Below are 12,406 nucleotides of genomic sequence, written 5' to 3'. Positions count from 1 at the left end.
ACATAAAAATCAAGTACCTCTAGTAGTAACAGCCGGTACAGTCGGTACAGTATCGGTACCATTATTAGCTAAAATATGCTAATTGATGTGAATATAGTAATTAAGAATTTCGGTTACATAATAATTGGATTAGATTAGGTTGATCCTTATATATCGGAGTCAATATTTGAATATATATAATATCATCCTGATATATCTGCGTATCAGTTTCAACGTATTTTGCGTCTGCTATCAATGCATGTTTCCTTATGTACTCGTGTTTGATTGTGTAATTTGTGTACGGCTTGATTTACGTAATTACACACAAATTGATTTAAAATTTAAAACTCGTGTTGGTGTAGTTGTGAAGGTTTTGAGATAGTATGAGGAATTCGGAGTCAGAACAAGCGTTTTATATTGAGAGTGATGAAGATGAAGATAATAATGATTCGATTGTAGGAGAAGATGATGGTAATGATTCAGAGTTTTCTAATTACTCAGATGATAATAATACTCGGCAACAGAGTAAACCTAATTCATTAAACCCTTCATGGCCTCAAAGTTACAGGTATAGGGTTTATCATCCATTCTTAATTTCTAGTTTAGAGGTGTCAACGAGCTCGGCTCGGCTCGTTTTGACTTACGAGAGGTCGAGCTCGGCTGGTTAGTTGTTTTTGTCAGGCTGTGGCTTGATAACTTTATTATTCATTAATTATATTATATATGTTTTAATTATATTTATATATTTTGAGAAAAACCTTAAACGTGCCTGAGCTGACATGTAGTGTGAAATTATTACATTCCAAGAGAAGTAAAACTTGATAATACACAAGGCTCGAGCTCTGGCTTGATAACTAAATGAGTTTTATTTGAGGCCCGAGCTTCAAAAATGCTCGGCTCGGTTTAAGTTTTTTATCAATCTAGTCTTGAGTAGCTTGTGACTAGCAGCTCGGCTCGTTTGCACCTCTAAACAAGATGCTAATAATATGTAGTTAAAGGGCTAATTGTACAGTTTTTATAAGAATGAAAGTAGTTAAAGATTTTTTCATGTTTGATGTTTCAGGCAATCGATTGATATGTACAGTAGTGTACCGTCACCAACTTTGAACTTTTTGGGGACTCCTACGCTATCTCGATTAGGCAGTTCGTTCCTTCTATCATCGATAACGAAAAGACATACGCCCGAGATACTACCAAGTTTGAGCAAACCTTTTTTGCCACAGCAGTCACAAGAAAGACTTAGTTCTCATTCCCTTCCTCCACGCGGATCATCCGCCAAGAGGTTGTCACATTATCAGAAATCTTCTAAGGCTGTACATGAGCTTCCTCTTTCGAGGCAGAGCTCGTTTGGTCAATCCGTGATTAATGGTATGCAATATGAACATATGTTATTGTTTGCTGTTTTGGTTATATTAAAAAATTAAAACCAATTATTGTAAGAGTACCAGTGTTTACACAACTTTGCATATAAAGTATGAGTTCTTGTAGCTCTAAATACTCTAAAGATATTTGTGGAGTCAACTTTAATTTTCATGTGCTGTTACTTTTTCTGGTGTTGCATGCTTCAAGATTGGAGCTTGGAGTATGTGCATGCTTAAAAGTATGCTAGTTGTGTTTTAAGAGCCCAATTTCTGATTGCTACAATTTGTTTCCTTTACCATTTGACTAAAATTGGTTTGATGGTCCCTTTAATTTTTGGTCCCCAGTAGAGCATTTAACCAAGGCAAGCTTGGCCATAATTTGGTCTACTCTCTCTCTCTCTCTCTCTCTCCTACCATACTTGTTGGCCTACACATTTAAATTCTCACAACATATAGGTCAAATGGTCAATGTAGTCATTATTTGAATTTAGGGATGTGAACCAGTGGAGCTGAGCCCGGTCTTGTCTAGGCTCGAGCTCGAGCTCGGCTCGTTTATCTTACGAGAACTCGAGCCCAAGCTCCTCTCATTTCGAGATCGAATTTTGAAGCTCAAACTCAGACCGTGAGTAGTTTTTCAAGCTTGAGCTAGGCTCACGTTTTATTTATTAAATAGATTATGTACGTTTACGGTAATCTTTTACCTATATTTTGATTTTAATTTTTTATATATAACACAGTACAAATTACTTTTGTTATTTTATTATATTTTTTTATAAAATAATAGTTATTATAAATATATATTTGATATATTATATAAAAATCGTATAAATAATACGCTTCTTTAGGCTCGGTAGGCGAAACTTGGGCTCGTTTATTAAACAATATTATATTCAAGCTCGGGCTCGTTTATTGAACAATATTATATTCAAGCTAGAGCTCGTTTAAGCTTGGCTTGGTTTGAGCTTTTAGTGAGCCGTTTTGGTTAAAAAGAGTTTATAGTTACAGATGCATCTTTCATTTTAGTAAAGAATATGATTTCTGAAACTTGACTATCTTTACTCCTCATACATATTTACTCACGTGGCATTGCGCATAATGTTTATAATCTTTAATATAATAATTTTGTGCAGGCGTAAATGTTCTTTGTGGAGTAGGAATTCTTTCAACTCCATATGCAGTCAAAGAAGGAGGATGGATTGGATTAATATTATTGTTTGTCTTTGGTGCTCTCTCTTTCTACACGGGTATCCTCCTTCGAAACTGTTTGGATAGTCAACCGGGCCTTGAGACTTATCCAGATATTGGCCAGGCTGCCTTTGGCACACGGGGCCGATTAATCATTTCTGTAAGTTCATTTCATTAACTACCTGAGAAGAACATATACATACGTTAATACATATGAATGTAATGATTGTATGTATATCACTGCCATACAATTTGATTAGTTTGCTGGTGTTTGTTTTGATGCAGATAATTTTGTATGTGGAGTTATATGTAAGTATATTTATCTCAAATTACATTTATATCTCTTATACATTATCGGTTAATCGAATTTCATTTATGTGATCTAAAAGATTTATTTTTATTTATATGTTAAGAGTTAATTTCACTTGTTGCAGGCATGTTGCATTGAGTATGTAATCTTGGAGAGCGATAATCTATCGTCTCTATTTCCAAACGCACATATTAATTTTGGAGGATCTATACTCTCTGCACATTATTTATTTGCTATACTCATTACTATTGTCGTGCTTCCTACAGTTTGGCTTCGTGACATGAGTGTTCTCAGTTACATATCTGGTAAGTAATATGAAGTATGAACTAATTAATAATCAAATATCTTTAAAGTGTTTAACTTTTTTTAATGATTTAACCTTTGTATACAGTCGGTGGAGTTATTGCGTCGCTTCTAGTAGCCATTTGCTTGTTTTGGGTCAGTTTGGTTGATAAAGTTGGCTATCAAGTTGAAACCACGAAGGCATTCAACCTCTCGGGTTTCCCTGTGGCTTTAGGGCTTTACGGCTACTGTTATTCAGGGCATGCTATTTTTCCTAATATTTATACTTCAATGGCAGATAGGAAGCAATTTCCTATGGTCCTTTTCGCCAGGTAAAGTAGTAAAGTACCCTTGTTGAACAAGAAAAAGTCAACATACGCGCGTCTAGAGTCATTGTTGAATATGTTATTTGTTTTGTATGCAGTTTTGGAATATGCGCTGTTCTTTATGCTGCAGTTGCGGTAATGGGATACTTGATGTTTGGTGAATTAACCGAATCACAGTTTACTCTTAACCTGCCAACTAATTTAATCGCCTCCAAAGTTGCTGTGTGGACAACAGTAAGTTAACTGCGTATTACGCATCTCTTAATTAAAACTTTAATGTACTCATATCTGCCTTTTATTCTTTTTGCAGGTTGTCAACCCGTTCACCAAATATGCTTTAACCATATCTCCGGTGGCTATGAGTCTCGAGGAATTGATACCATCAAAGCGTATGAATCACACATATTCTATCCTCATTAGAACGGGCTTGGTGATCTCTATTTTGGTTGTAGCACTCACCATTCCCTTCTTTGGTAAGTCTCTCCTCTTCCCTGCGCGCACGAACTGATGCATTTTATTTTCTTGTTTAAACTAAAGATAAATATTTTGATTTCTTTTTTTTTGTAGGTCTTGTGATGTCGCTCGTGGGGTCGTTATTGACCATGCTAGTGGTATACTCTCCTTCACAGTACTAGGGGTGCTAAATTGGTCATGTTTGGTTGAACATGACATGAACCCAAAAATCGTGTTGGATGCATATTTTTGCGAGTTGAAACGAACATGACCTTTACAAACTTGAAAATATCATATATACCCATGCAAAACTATAAATAACATATATACTTTTACACACTAGTTAAAATATTAAATACACCCAATTCATTAGAAATAGTTTAATAAATGACGGTTTTACCCATTCTTATTTTTTTACATTTTTAAAATTATTACCCATTCGATTGTTCGCTTGTTTATCGTCGATGACGATCAAAATCCAAATAAAAGTAGGGTATAATGGAAAGGGGTAGAATGATCATTAAGTAAAAGTTGGGTATATATGATATGTTTAGCTTTCTTTTTTTTGGGTGTATATAAAAATTTTCAAGTTTGTAAGGATAATATGAAATTAATCCTGATTATTAAGCTATAAAATATCCTCCAGTTTAAATTTGATATAAAATACCGGCCTATTTATATCGTGGCTAAACTTTTTAAAAATTTTAGAAAACAAACGGGCTTAATGGGTCAAACGGTGGTGATTGACTAATGACTATATATTATTGTTTCAGACGTTAATACTTCCTTGTGTTTGCTTTTTGAGCATCCTAAAGGGAAAGATAACCCGGTTTCAGGTATAAAATAACATTAATGATTAATAAACACTGTGTGACATGTTAATTTATATGTTAACTAGTTCTTGTGTTTTGCTTAATTTGTTGGTAGGGATCACTCTGTGCATTGATCATCGTGGTTGGAATCATGTCTTCGATTATTGGGACATATACATCCGTAATGGAGATTATCCAACAGTTGTTTTGATCATGTTAATTTTACCTTGTACCCTTATTTGTTTATTTAAGCTTCATTGTTGCTCTCTGCCTATTATTGAACAACTATTTTATATATACTTTGTAATAGTTGTTGGTATGGTAATGGTATCAAGTATCAAACCTTATTTTAGATGTGATGAGAAGTCAGATATAGTTTTAGTAATATATAATATTGTTCAATAAGATAGAATACATCGTTATTGTTCAATTTATCACATTATACAAAAATGATACTGAGTAACCTTTAACTAAAGAGCTAACAGAAAATATCAACAGCTTGCACATTTCATCTTAGTCTTCAAACGCCAACTTCTCGTGAAAGAGATGCTCAGCTTAAGTGATGAAAATGAGCCGCTACAAGTGAGAAGTTTGTTCCTTTTCATTTCCCATATTACTCTTCGGTAACTTCTTTAGATCATTTTCTAAGCATGTTTTTTTGTCAAAAGCAGGCAATGATGAAAGACCCTTTCGGGAATTATGTCATGCAGAGGGTTCTAGACACGTGATGACCCAAGCCGCGAATTCATCCTCTTGCGCATAAATGTTCACTTGGCCGCTTTAAAACGATACACATTTTGTTAAAATTGTTTCACATGTGAAGAAACTTGTCACTTCTAGAGGTGAGAAACAAGTTCTAAACACAATATCCACAATATCAAATCAAGATTTTCTCATATTAGTTGTCTCATGAAATTCTCAAATCAATAATACACATTACCACACACGGTTTTCATTATTATATAACAGTCATATAATAGTCAAATAATAAATAACCCAACTTCTTAATTATTAATCACTTCATCCACTTCTTGCTTCTTCTCATTATTCACTTCATCCACTTGTTGCATCTTTTCATTTTCTTTTGCTGCCTCTTCTTCTTTTAACCTTTGCATGGCTTCAATTTCCTTCTTTTTTACATCAAAAAACTCAATGAGGCCGCGGAGAGCAATGTCATGGTTATCGTCTTTGAGAAGTTGTTCGGCTACTTCAGCAGGGGTGACCTCCACGTTGCATATAAAATTCTCAATTTCTTCAAAATGATTGTGCTCGGTTATACTAAGGTAGTTGGAGGCTAACAGTCGAAAGCTGCTCGGGGTGCAATATGACATGTGGATGTGAACGTCCATACGCCCCGGACGAATAAGGGCAGGATCAAGTTTGTCCTTTCTATTTGTTGTGAATATTATGATTCGCTCGTCGCCACAACTTGACCATAGGCCGTCTATGAAGTTCAGAAAACCTGACAACGTTACCTTAACAAAATAATTGTTGTTAGTAGTTTGATTCATGCTTTTAATTGTTACACTACATTAAGCTCATGTTATTAATATATATGCATTTATCGTATTACTCACTACATATAACAAAACACTTATTTGTTGAACGTTTTAAATTTTCATCAATTACCCGTTTAATACACAAGTCTAAAAATAGTTATACATATTTTCCTATAAAATATAGATAGTTTAAAGTTCAAACACTTAGAGAGATGAATTGAATGACACAGAAACTTCGTTATCATTTCACTTTGTTTAATGCCTTAATTAAAAGTTTCTTGATTTTTTATGTTAACTTGTATTTTTGTATCCTTTATGTTAATTATACCATTGTCAAGCAAAAAGTGACATGATTGATTGATTGTTTAATTTCTTTCTGAATCCATCACAATCGAAGTTTTATATAATTTACTATAAAACGATTACAATAAAGTGGCAGGCAAACGGGCAACAAGCTGCGCCGCAACCCCCTTTTGAACAGCAAATACGAAAGACAAAACACCTATGTACTTAATTTGTGTTTTCCTTGTAGAGAATACTTAACAAATTTATAATGATTTGTATAAATTTAATAATTTTTTAAAAAAGTTATGAAGAAATATTTTTTAGGCTTATTGTTGTAGGCTGCAAAACGGACTTCATAAACTAATGTGGCATAGCTGTAAAGCCCGACATATCGCGCGAGGGCGGTATGTAAAGGGCATCAACATGCATGTTACCATTACTTACTAGGTGACAAAGACATATTTTAATACATGGTGAGACCCAAATGCTAAAGAGGTGGAACTTTGAAGTGGTCATAAAAGGATGTTAAACCACAACACAGTGTTAAAAGAGTGAGACTTTAGCATGTTATGACTCATAAATTTAGATTTTAGATCCCCTATACAACAACCAACAATATTAATTTTAAAATAAATTGTCAAGTAATGTTTGCAAAATTCAATTCAATTATAATAAAGTGATATATATTTTCAATCTAACATTTTAAAAGACTTTTATGATAAAAGAAAAATAAATGTTGATTTTTTATGTGAAAAATATTGTTAAGGACTTTTATAAAAAAGAATAGAAAAATATGTTTGTTTTTTATAAAATGCAAAACGTTATCAATGGGATTTTACAATAAAATAAAAATAGAAGGCATGTTGATTTTTTTATAATATTTGCAATAAAAATTGCTTGATTTCTAAAGAGGTTTTTCTATGCGTACACTGAAATCATCATACGAGTCGTATGACCGACGAAAAACAGTTATACAAATCGTATGACGTTGCTAATGATGAGCATCGTCAAATAAGTCACTTATGTGTTAGTCTAGCACATAATATGACATGTATACACAATATTATCAATATGATGTGTTAATTGGCTCATATGACATGTCAGTGGTGTTTCTCTAGTTCTGTGTGATTAAATTAGTTGTATGCTAACCTTGGATTCTTCATCGTAACCACCTCGTGGATTTTTTCGAACTGCAGCTTTCTCTGCTTCCACATTCACCCGATCATGCAACTCCTTCGAACAATCAATGTCCTCTACCACCAGTATCGAACGGTTAGCCGTTGCCACCAACAACCTCCGGAGCTCCGAGTTTGACTTAATGTCAGTCAACTCCAAGTCATAAATGTCAAAGTTCAAATAATTCGCCATGGCCGCAATCAAACTTGATTTCCCAGTCCCAGGAGGACCATACAACAAGTACCCTCTCTTCCACGCCTTTCCAACTTTCCGATAATACTCTCTCCTCTCCAGAAACCTATCCAAATCCTTAATCACCGTCTCCTTAATCCCATCATCCAATGCCACCGTCTCAAACGTCGCAGGATGATCAAGATTCACCGACATCCACGAAGTAGGGTACCTCGGATTGTTCTTTCTCTCGACCGTGAACAACTTCAACGTTTTATCCGCTTGTTTCTTCGAATTCGCGTAGTTAATAATAAACGGAAAGTAGTCATTCAACACAAGATCTTTGTGCTTCCAATGAAACGTGAGCTCCAAGAATCTACGATCAGACCGTGTCGAACGACCGTTTTCATCACTAATATAATATTCTCTCGTTGGTCTCTTGGAAACCAAAGACCAAGTGAACTTGACACCATTATAAACATCCACATACTCCTCATTGATCTCCATAGCAACATTCATGTGTTGTTCCTTAGGGTTTTTTGTTACCTTCAAACGATGGATGTCCGAGGATATTCGGTCGGCTAGGTAAATTTGTGTCGCGGTGTAGATTTCGTTGTCGGTAAACCCTTCGAATTCATATATAACCATGGTCAAGTGTGTGGAGAACTTGTTGAGGAAGTTACGGAAGTTGAGATAAACATAGTCTCGGAGTTCACGGGGTAAGAGATCGCGGGAGATGCTGCGGACTACCATTGCGGTTGCTGCGATGGAACCGACGGTGGAGATCACTGTTTTGGCTGAGCCATATCGGGATTTAGTAGACCGGGGCATATTGAAAATGAAGGTGTTGGTTAGGAAACGAGGAATACTAATATTATTATTAGTTGTTACAATTTATAAATCAATATTTGCCCCTTGCATGTTGCGAAAGTAAACATACTACTTCCTTAGATTATTTACAAGAAAAAGTTGTATCATTATTGAATACTTGTTACGTAGGATGTCTTGTCTGCATCTAGACATCAACTTAAAGATAAGGAAAAGTAACTATGGTTTTAAGATTTTGTCTATAGGATATTTTTTTTTTCTAAATGTTTTTTAACTCGACAGGTGTGTGTTCGATTTGAGTTGGCCGGGTTGAAGTTTTAACCGTCAAAACTTAGATCGGTAATCATATAAAAATTAACTGGAGTTCTTCAGACTTCAATACTTTTTTTTATTCTTTTACTTTGTGTTTTCAAATACAATATGTTTAGAAAAAACTTTTCTAACCGAGTTTTGAAAATCTCATGGGACAATAACTTGTCGTTATTAGGCAGCCAATCTAGCTATAAACAACTACAACTACAAGATCCACATAACACAAATTTACGTGGTGATGACTACTGAATACTGATATTTTTAACAACGAAACATACATCTTTTTTTATTATATTTTTTTGCTTACCTTTGAACTTGGGTCTTTATCCAAAAACCATTTAGGCTCTTACCACTAGACGACAACTCAAATGACTTTATGGTTCTTTAATTACTATTCGTTTGCATAATAATTATACTTAAATGTGTTTTTTTATATAACTAAAATACAAGATTAGGTTAAATTTGTAAAATTAAATAACAGACAACATGACGTCAACGAATGAAAATTCTATACTTAAAAATAAGTTTTAGCGATAAAAATCTTATCGTGCAACTTCTGACTTTTCACGGCGCATGGGATTTTGTTCTATGAAAGAAAAATAATAATATAATATATTGGTCTTTAGGGTTTTGTTCTCCACTATCTATCTTCAACTTTTCAATAGTGTTGAATTTTTAATGCTTGGTTCATGATAAACATTCGTGTCTTTCATTCCTCCCAAACAAAAATATTATATTATATTATATTATATTATATTATATTATATTATATTATATTGTGATACATGAGTCCTATAGTGGAGGATAAACTTTTGATTGGCGTCATAGATGTACTTTATTTATTACGTACATGCTCATAGTATATAGTTAAGGTTTTTCATCGATAACCAACACATAAGAACTTCTACAAGTATTGATATGTTAGAAATTTTGTAAAAATTTCATTTTGTTTACTTGTTTTGGACATAAATAATTCTTTATATTATTTGTTATATAATAATTATTTAGTACTTTATGTTGTGCTATGCAAGTGGATCCACAATGAATCAAATTGTGTTCAAAATAGAGCTAAGATGAATGAGATATAAACATTTTACGTTATGTGGTGTTGAAACTTTAACATTGCGACAATGAAGCTTATCCACATGGGTGGAAAAATAAACCATGTATTTTTTTTAAACATTGTATTCTTGTATAACAAGACAGGCTAGTGGCAGTTGCAAGGGTGTATGTAAAGCATTTGACGTGCATGGGAACTGGAAGACGGGCGATGGATATAATGTGGCATTTTGATGGCTCGCTTGACACTTCGTGAGTTAGTATTTTTTTTACTAGCTAGTGGTGTGCTGGTGCACCAGCTGGTTAGGTCGCAAGCAAATGAACATGGTCGATCTTGGTGCTCATGGTTCCAGTACGTATAGAGGCCATATCAATTTGTCTGAGACACACAAAAAGTTCTTGCAATTGAAATCGCACACACACACACACACGTTGGTTCATTTCCTGATCATCGACGTTGTTTTATGTTTAACTTTTGGGTGCTTGGTTAATCCCGGCAGTACTTTTGTTCCGGTTGTTGTACTCTAGAAGATAGGCGCGTTCTTTTGGGCGACCCGAAATTCGTTGAGGGAACTTAATTTGTTGAAAAAAATAAACGAATAAATAATTAGGGCTGGCCCAATAGTTTTAATGGGTCAAGTTAGGGCTTCAAGCCTCCAAACAAGAAAGACCCCCATTTTATTGAAACTGTTTTGTGTATATCAAGACTTTTTCTCTTTTCTTTATCTTAAATCGAGCCTTGTTTTTTAATATTTCACTAATAAAATATAAAAACATTGCTTAGTAAATAAAAAGCATCCTGTACACTTCTATTAAATTCTATAAAACATTTTGCTTACTAAAAAATCAAGTTTCATTTGTTTGTTTTGCGCCACTTTAATATCAAAATAGGATTATAGGTGAGAATACGGGGGTGTTTGGGATTCCTTATTTTAGCTCCTTATAGCTTATAACTTATGGTTTATAAGTTATAAGGTGTTTGAGAAAGTTATATTTGGTGAGTGTATAAGATAAAAGTTACAACTTTGTAACTTATACCTTATTCCTTAAATAAGGTATAAGGAGGTAAAATAAGGAATCCAAAACACCCCCTACATCTGTATTAGAGATCACAAATCGGGTTTTTTCTAATACCCGGGTTCGGGTATGAACCGGTTTCGGGTATGATCGGGTATTGGAAAATCAGGTATTGAGATAAATCGGGTAGGGTATTGAGGAGAAAAACTCAACCCTATGTACCTGGGTAGGGTATGATCGGGTTCGGGTATTGGAACCGGGTACGACCGGGTATTAATACCCGGTTTTGAATTTGTAATTTTTTTATCCATTTTTTAATTTGTTAATTTAAATTTGCTTTGTAATGAATTAAACTATATTTTAAAAACCATAAATCCACTTAATTACAAATTATTTACTTAGTAATATGCATTTTACAAAAACTTAAACATAAAAGTTGTGAATTAAACATAAAAGTATACTATAAAAACTCATGTATTATTTCGGGTATTAGAAAATTGGTATCGGGTATCGGGTATAACCGGGTATCGGGTATAGGGTATGACCGGGTTCGGGTATTTACGGGTATAAATCGGGTATGGTTCCGAGTACGGGTATTGACCTCAAAATGCATACCTTATTCATACCCTACGGGTTGGGTCGGTTCCGGTTTCGGGTATAGAATACCCGGGTATAAATAAAACCGGTTCCGGGTAATTTTTCGGGTCCGGTTCCGGGTACGGGTTTTTTGTGCACCTCTAATCTGTATTAATCTTGTCCCCTATGCGCATGCAGCCTGTATTAATCTTGTCCCCTATGCGCATGCAGCCTTTTACACCACTTGTTTTACACAATATTCTAACCTTTATTGGATTCAAAAGGAAGACCGAAGACTACATGTCACTATACTTGATTATTAGATTACCAGAGCTATACGTCTGTAAACAAGGGTGTTATACGTTCGTATACAGGGTTGTATGCATGTATACCAAATGTACGTATACACCCGTGTATCAAATGACATGACAGATATGACAAGAGTATGAGTACATTAAGTATATAGCCTTTGAAGGGTAACACCACCCATGGTTGTAGCATACGAGTATGATATAGGTGAACAATATTGAAAAAGAATGGCGTGTGACAAGAACGCGACTAATAGTTTAAGTTGATTTTGTCAATCCCCAGATTTGTAAGGACCATTAATGAAGATACTATGCTAAAGCTAAAGTCCCCACCTGAATTTGTCGACTTCTGTTTGTATTTTTCACTATTGATCCTTTCGCTTTTACTTTTTTGTATTCTTTCCTTTTACTTTTCCGTACATGTTTGTATGGTAGTTGATTACTAAACGTGGGCCTGTTCGGCTCCT

At 34.4% G+C, this 12,406-nt stretch overlaps 2 protein-coding genes across 2 annotated transcripts; one reads left to right on the top strand and one right to left on the bottom strand.

Moving 5' to 3' along the window:
* Positions 1–358: 358 nt before the first annotated feature.
* On the top strand, positions 359–4,980 carry LOC143586272 (amino acid transporter AVT1C-like). The gene is made up of 11 exons (XM_077067852.1): positions 359–547; positions 1,043–1,347; positions 2,471–2,685; positions 2,811–2,834; positions 2,960–3,140; positions 3,227–3,449; positions 3,542–3,677; positions 3,754–3,916; positions 4,011–4,054; positions 4,670–4,732; positions 4,824–4,980. The coding sequence occupies exons 1-11, from the start codon at positions 363–365 to the stop codon at positions 4,917–4,919; spliced, it is 1,635 nt and encodes a 544-aa protein (XP_076923967.1). The 5' UTR covers positions 359–362; the 3' UTR covers positions 4,920–4,980.
* Positions 4,981–5,566: 586 nt separating this feature from the next.
* Positions 5,567–8,744, bottom strand: LOC143586273 (AAA-ATPase At3g50940-like). The gene is made up of 2 exons (XM_077067853.1): positions 7,642–8,744; positions 5,567–6,183 (listed from the first exon to the last, which is right to left on the bottom strand). Exons 1-2 carry the CDS (start codon positions 8,668–8,670, stop codon positions 5,713–5,715), a joined length of 1,500 nt encoding a protein of 499 aa, XP_076923968.1. The 5' UTR covers positions 8,671–8,744; the 3' UTR covers positions 5,567–5,712.
* Between the last annotated feature and the right edge of the window lie 3,662 nt (positions 8,745–12,406).

The sequence above is a fragment of the Bidens hawaiensis genome, unplaced genomic scaffold (genome assembly GCF_021521415.1).
Source record: "Bidens hawaiensis isolate Kalapana, Puna unplaced genomic scaffold, B.hawaiensis_p1.1 tig00034597_1, whole genome shotgun sequence".
In the NCBI taxonomy this organism is placed as follows: Eukaryota; Viridiplantae; Streptophyta; class Magnoliopsida; order Asterales; family Asteraceae; genus Bidens; species Bidens hawaiensis.
The sequence above is the reverse complement of the archived record's forward strand: the minus strand, read 5'-3'. Positions and strand labels throughout refer to the sequence as shown.

Coding starts and splice junctions, on each gene's coding strand:
- LOC143586272 (XM_077067852.1), top strand. CDS start 363: ATGAGGAATTCGGAGTCAGAACAAGCGTTTTATATTGAGAGTGATGAA. Junction 548..1,042: donor TCATGGCCTCAAAGTTACAG/GTATAGGGTTTA, acceptor TTGATGTTTCAG/GCAATCGATTGATATGTACA. Junction 3,678..3,753: donor AAGTTGCTGTGTGGACAACA/GTAAGTTAACTG, acceptor TTCTTTTTGCAG/GTTGTCAACCCGTTCACCAA.
- LOC143586273 (XM_077067853.1), bottom strand. CDS start 8,670: ATGCCCCGGTCTACTAAATCCCGATATGGCTCAGCCAAAACAGTGATC. Junction 6,184..7,641: donor GTTACGATGAAGAATCCAAG/GTTAGCATACAA, acceptor TATTTTGTTAAG/GTAACGTTGTCAGGTTTTCT.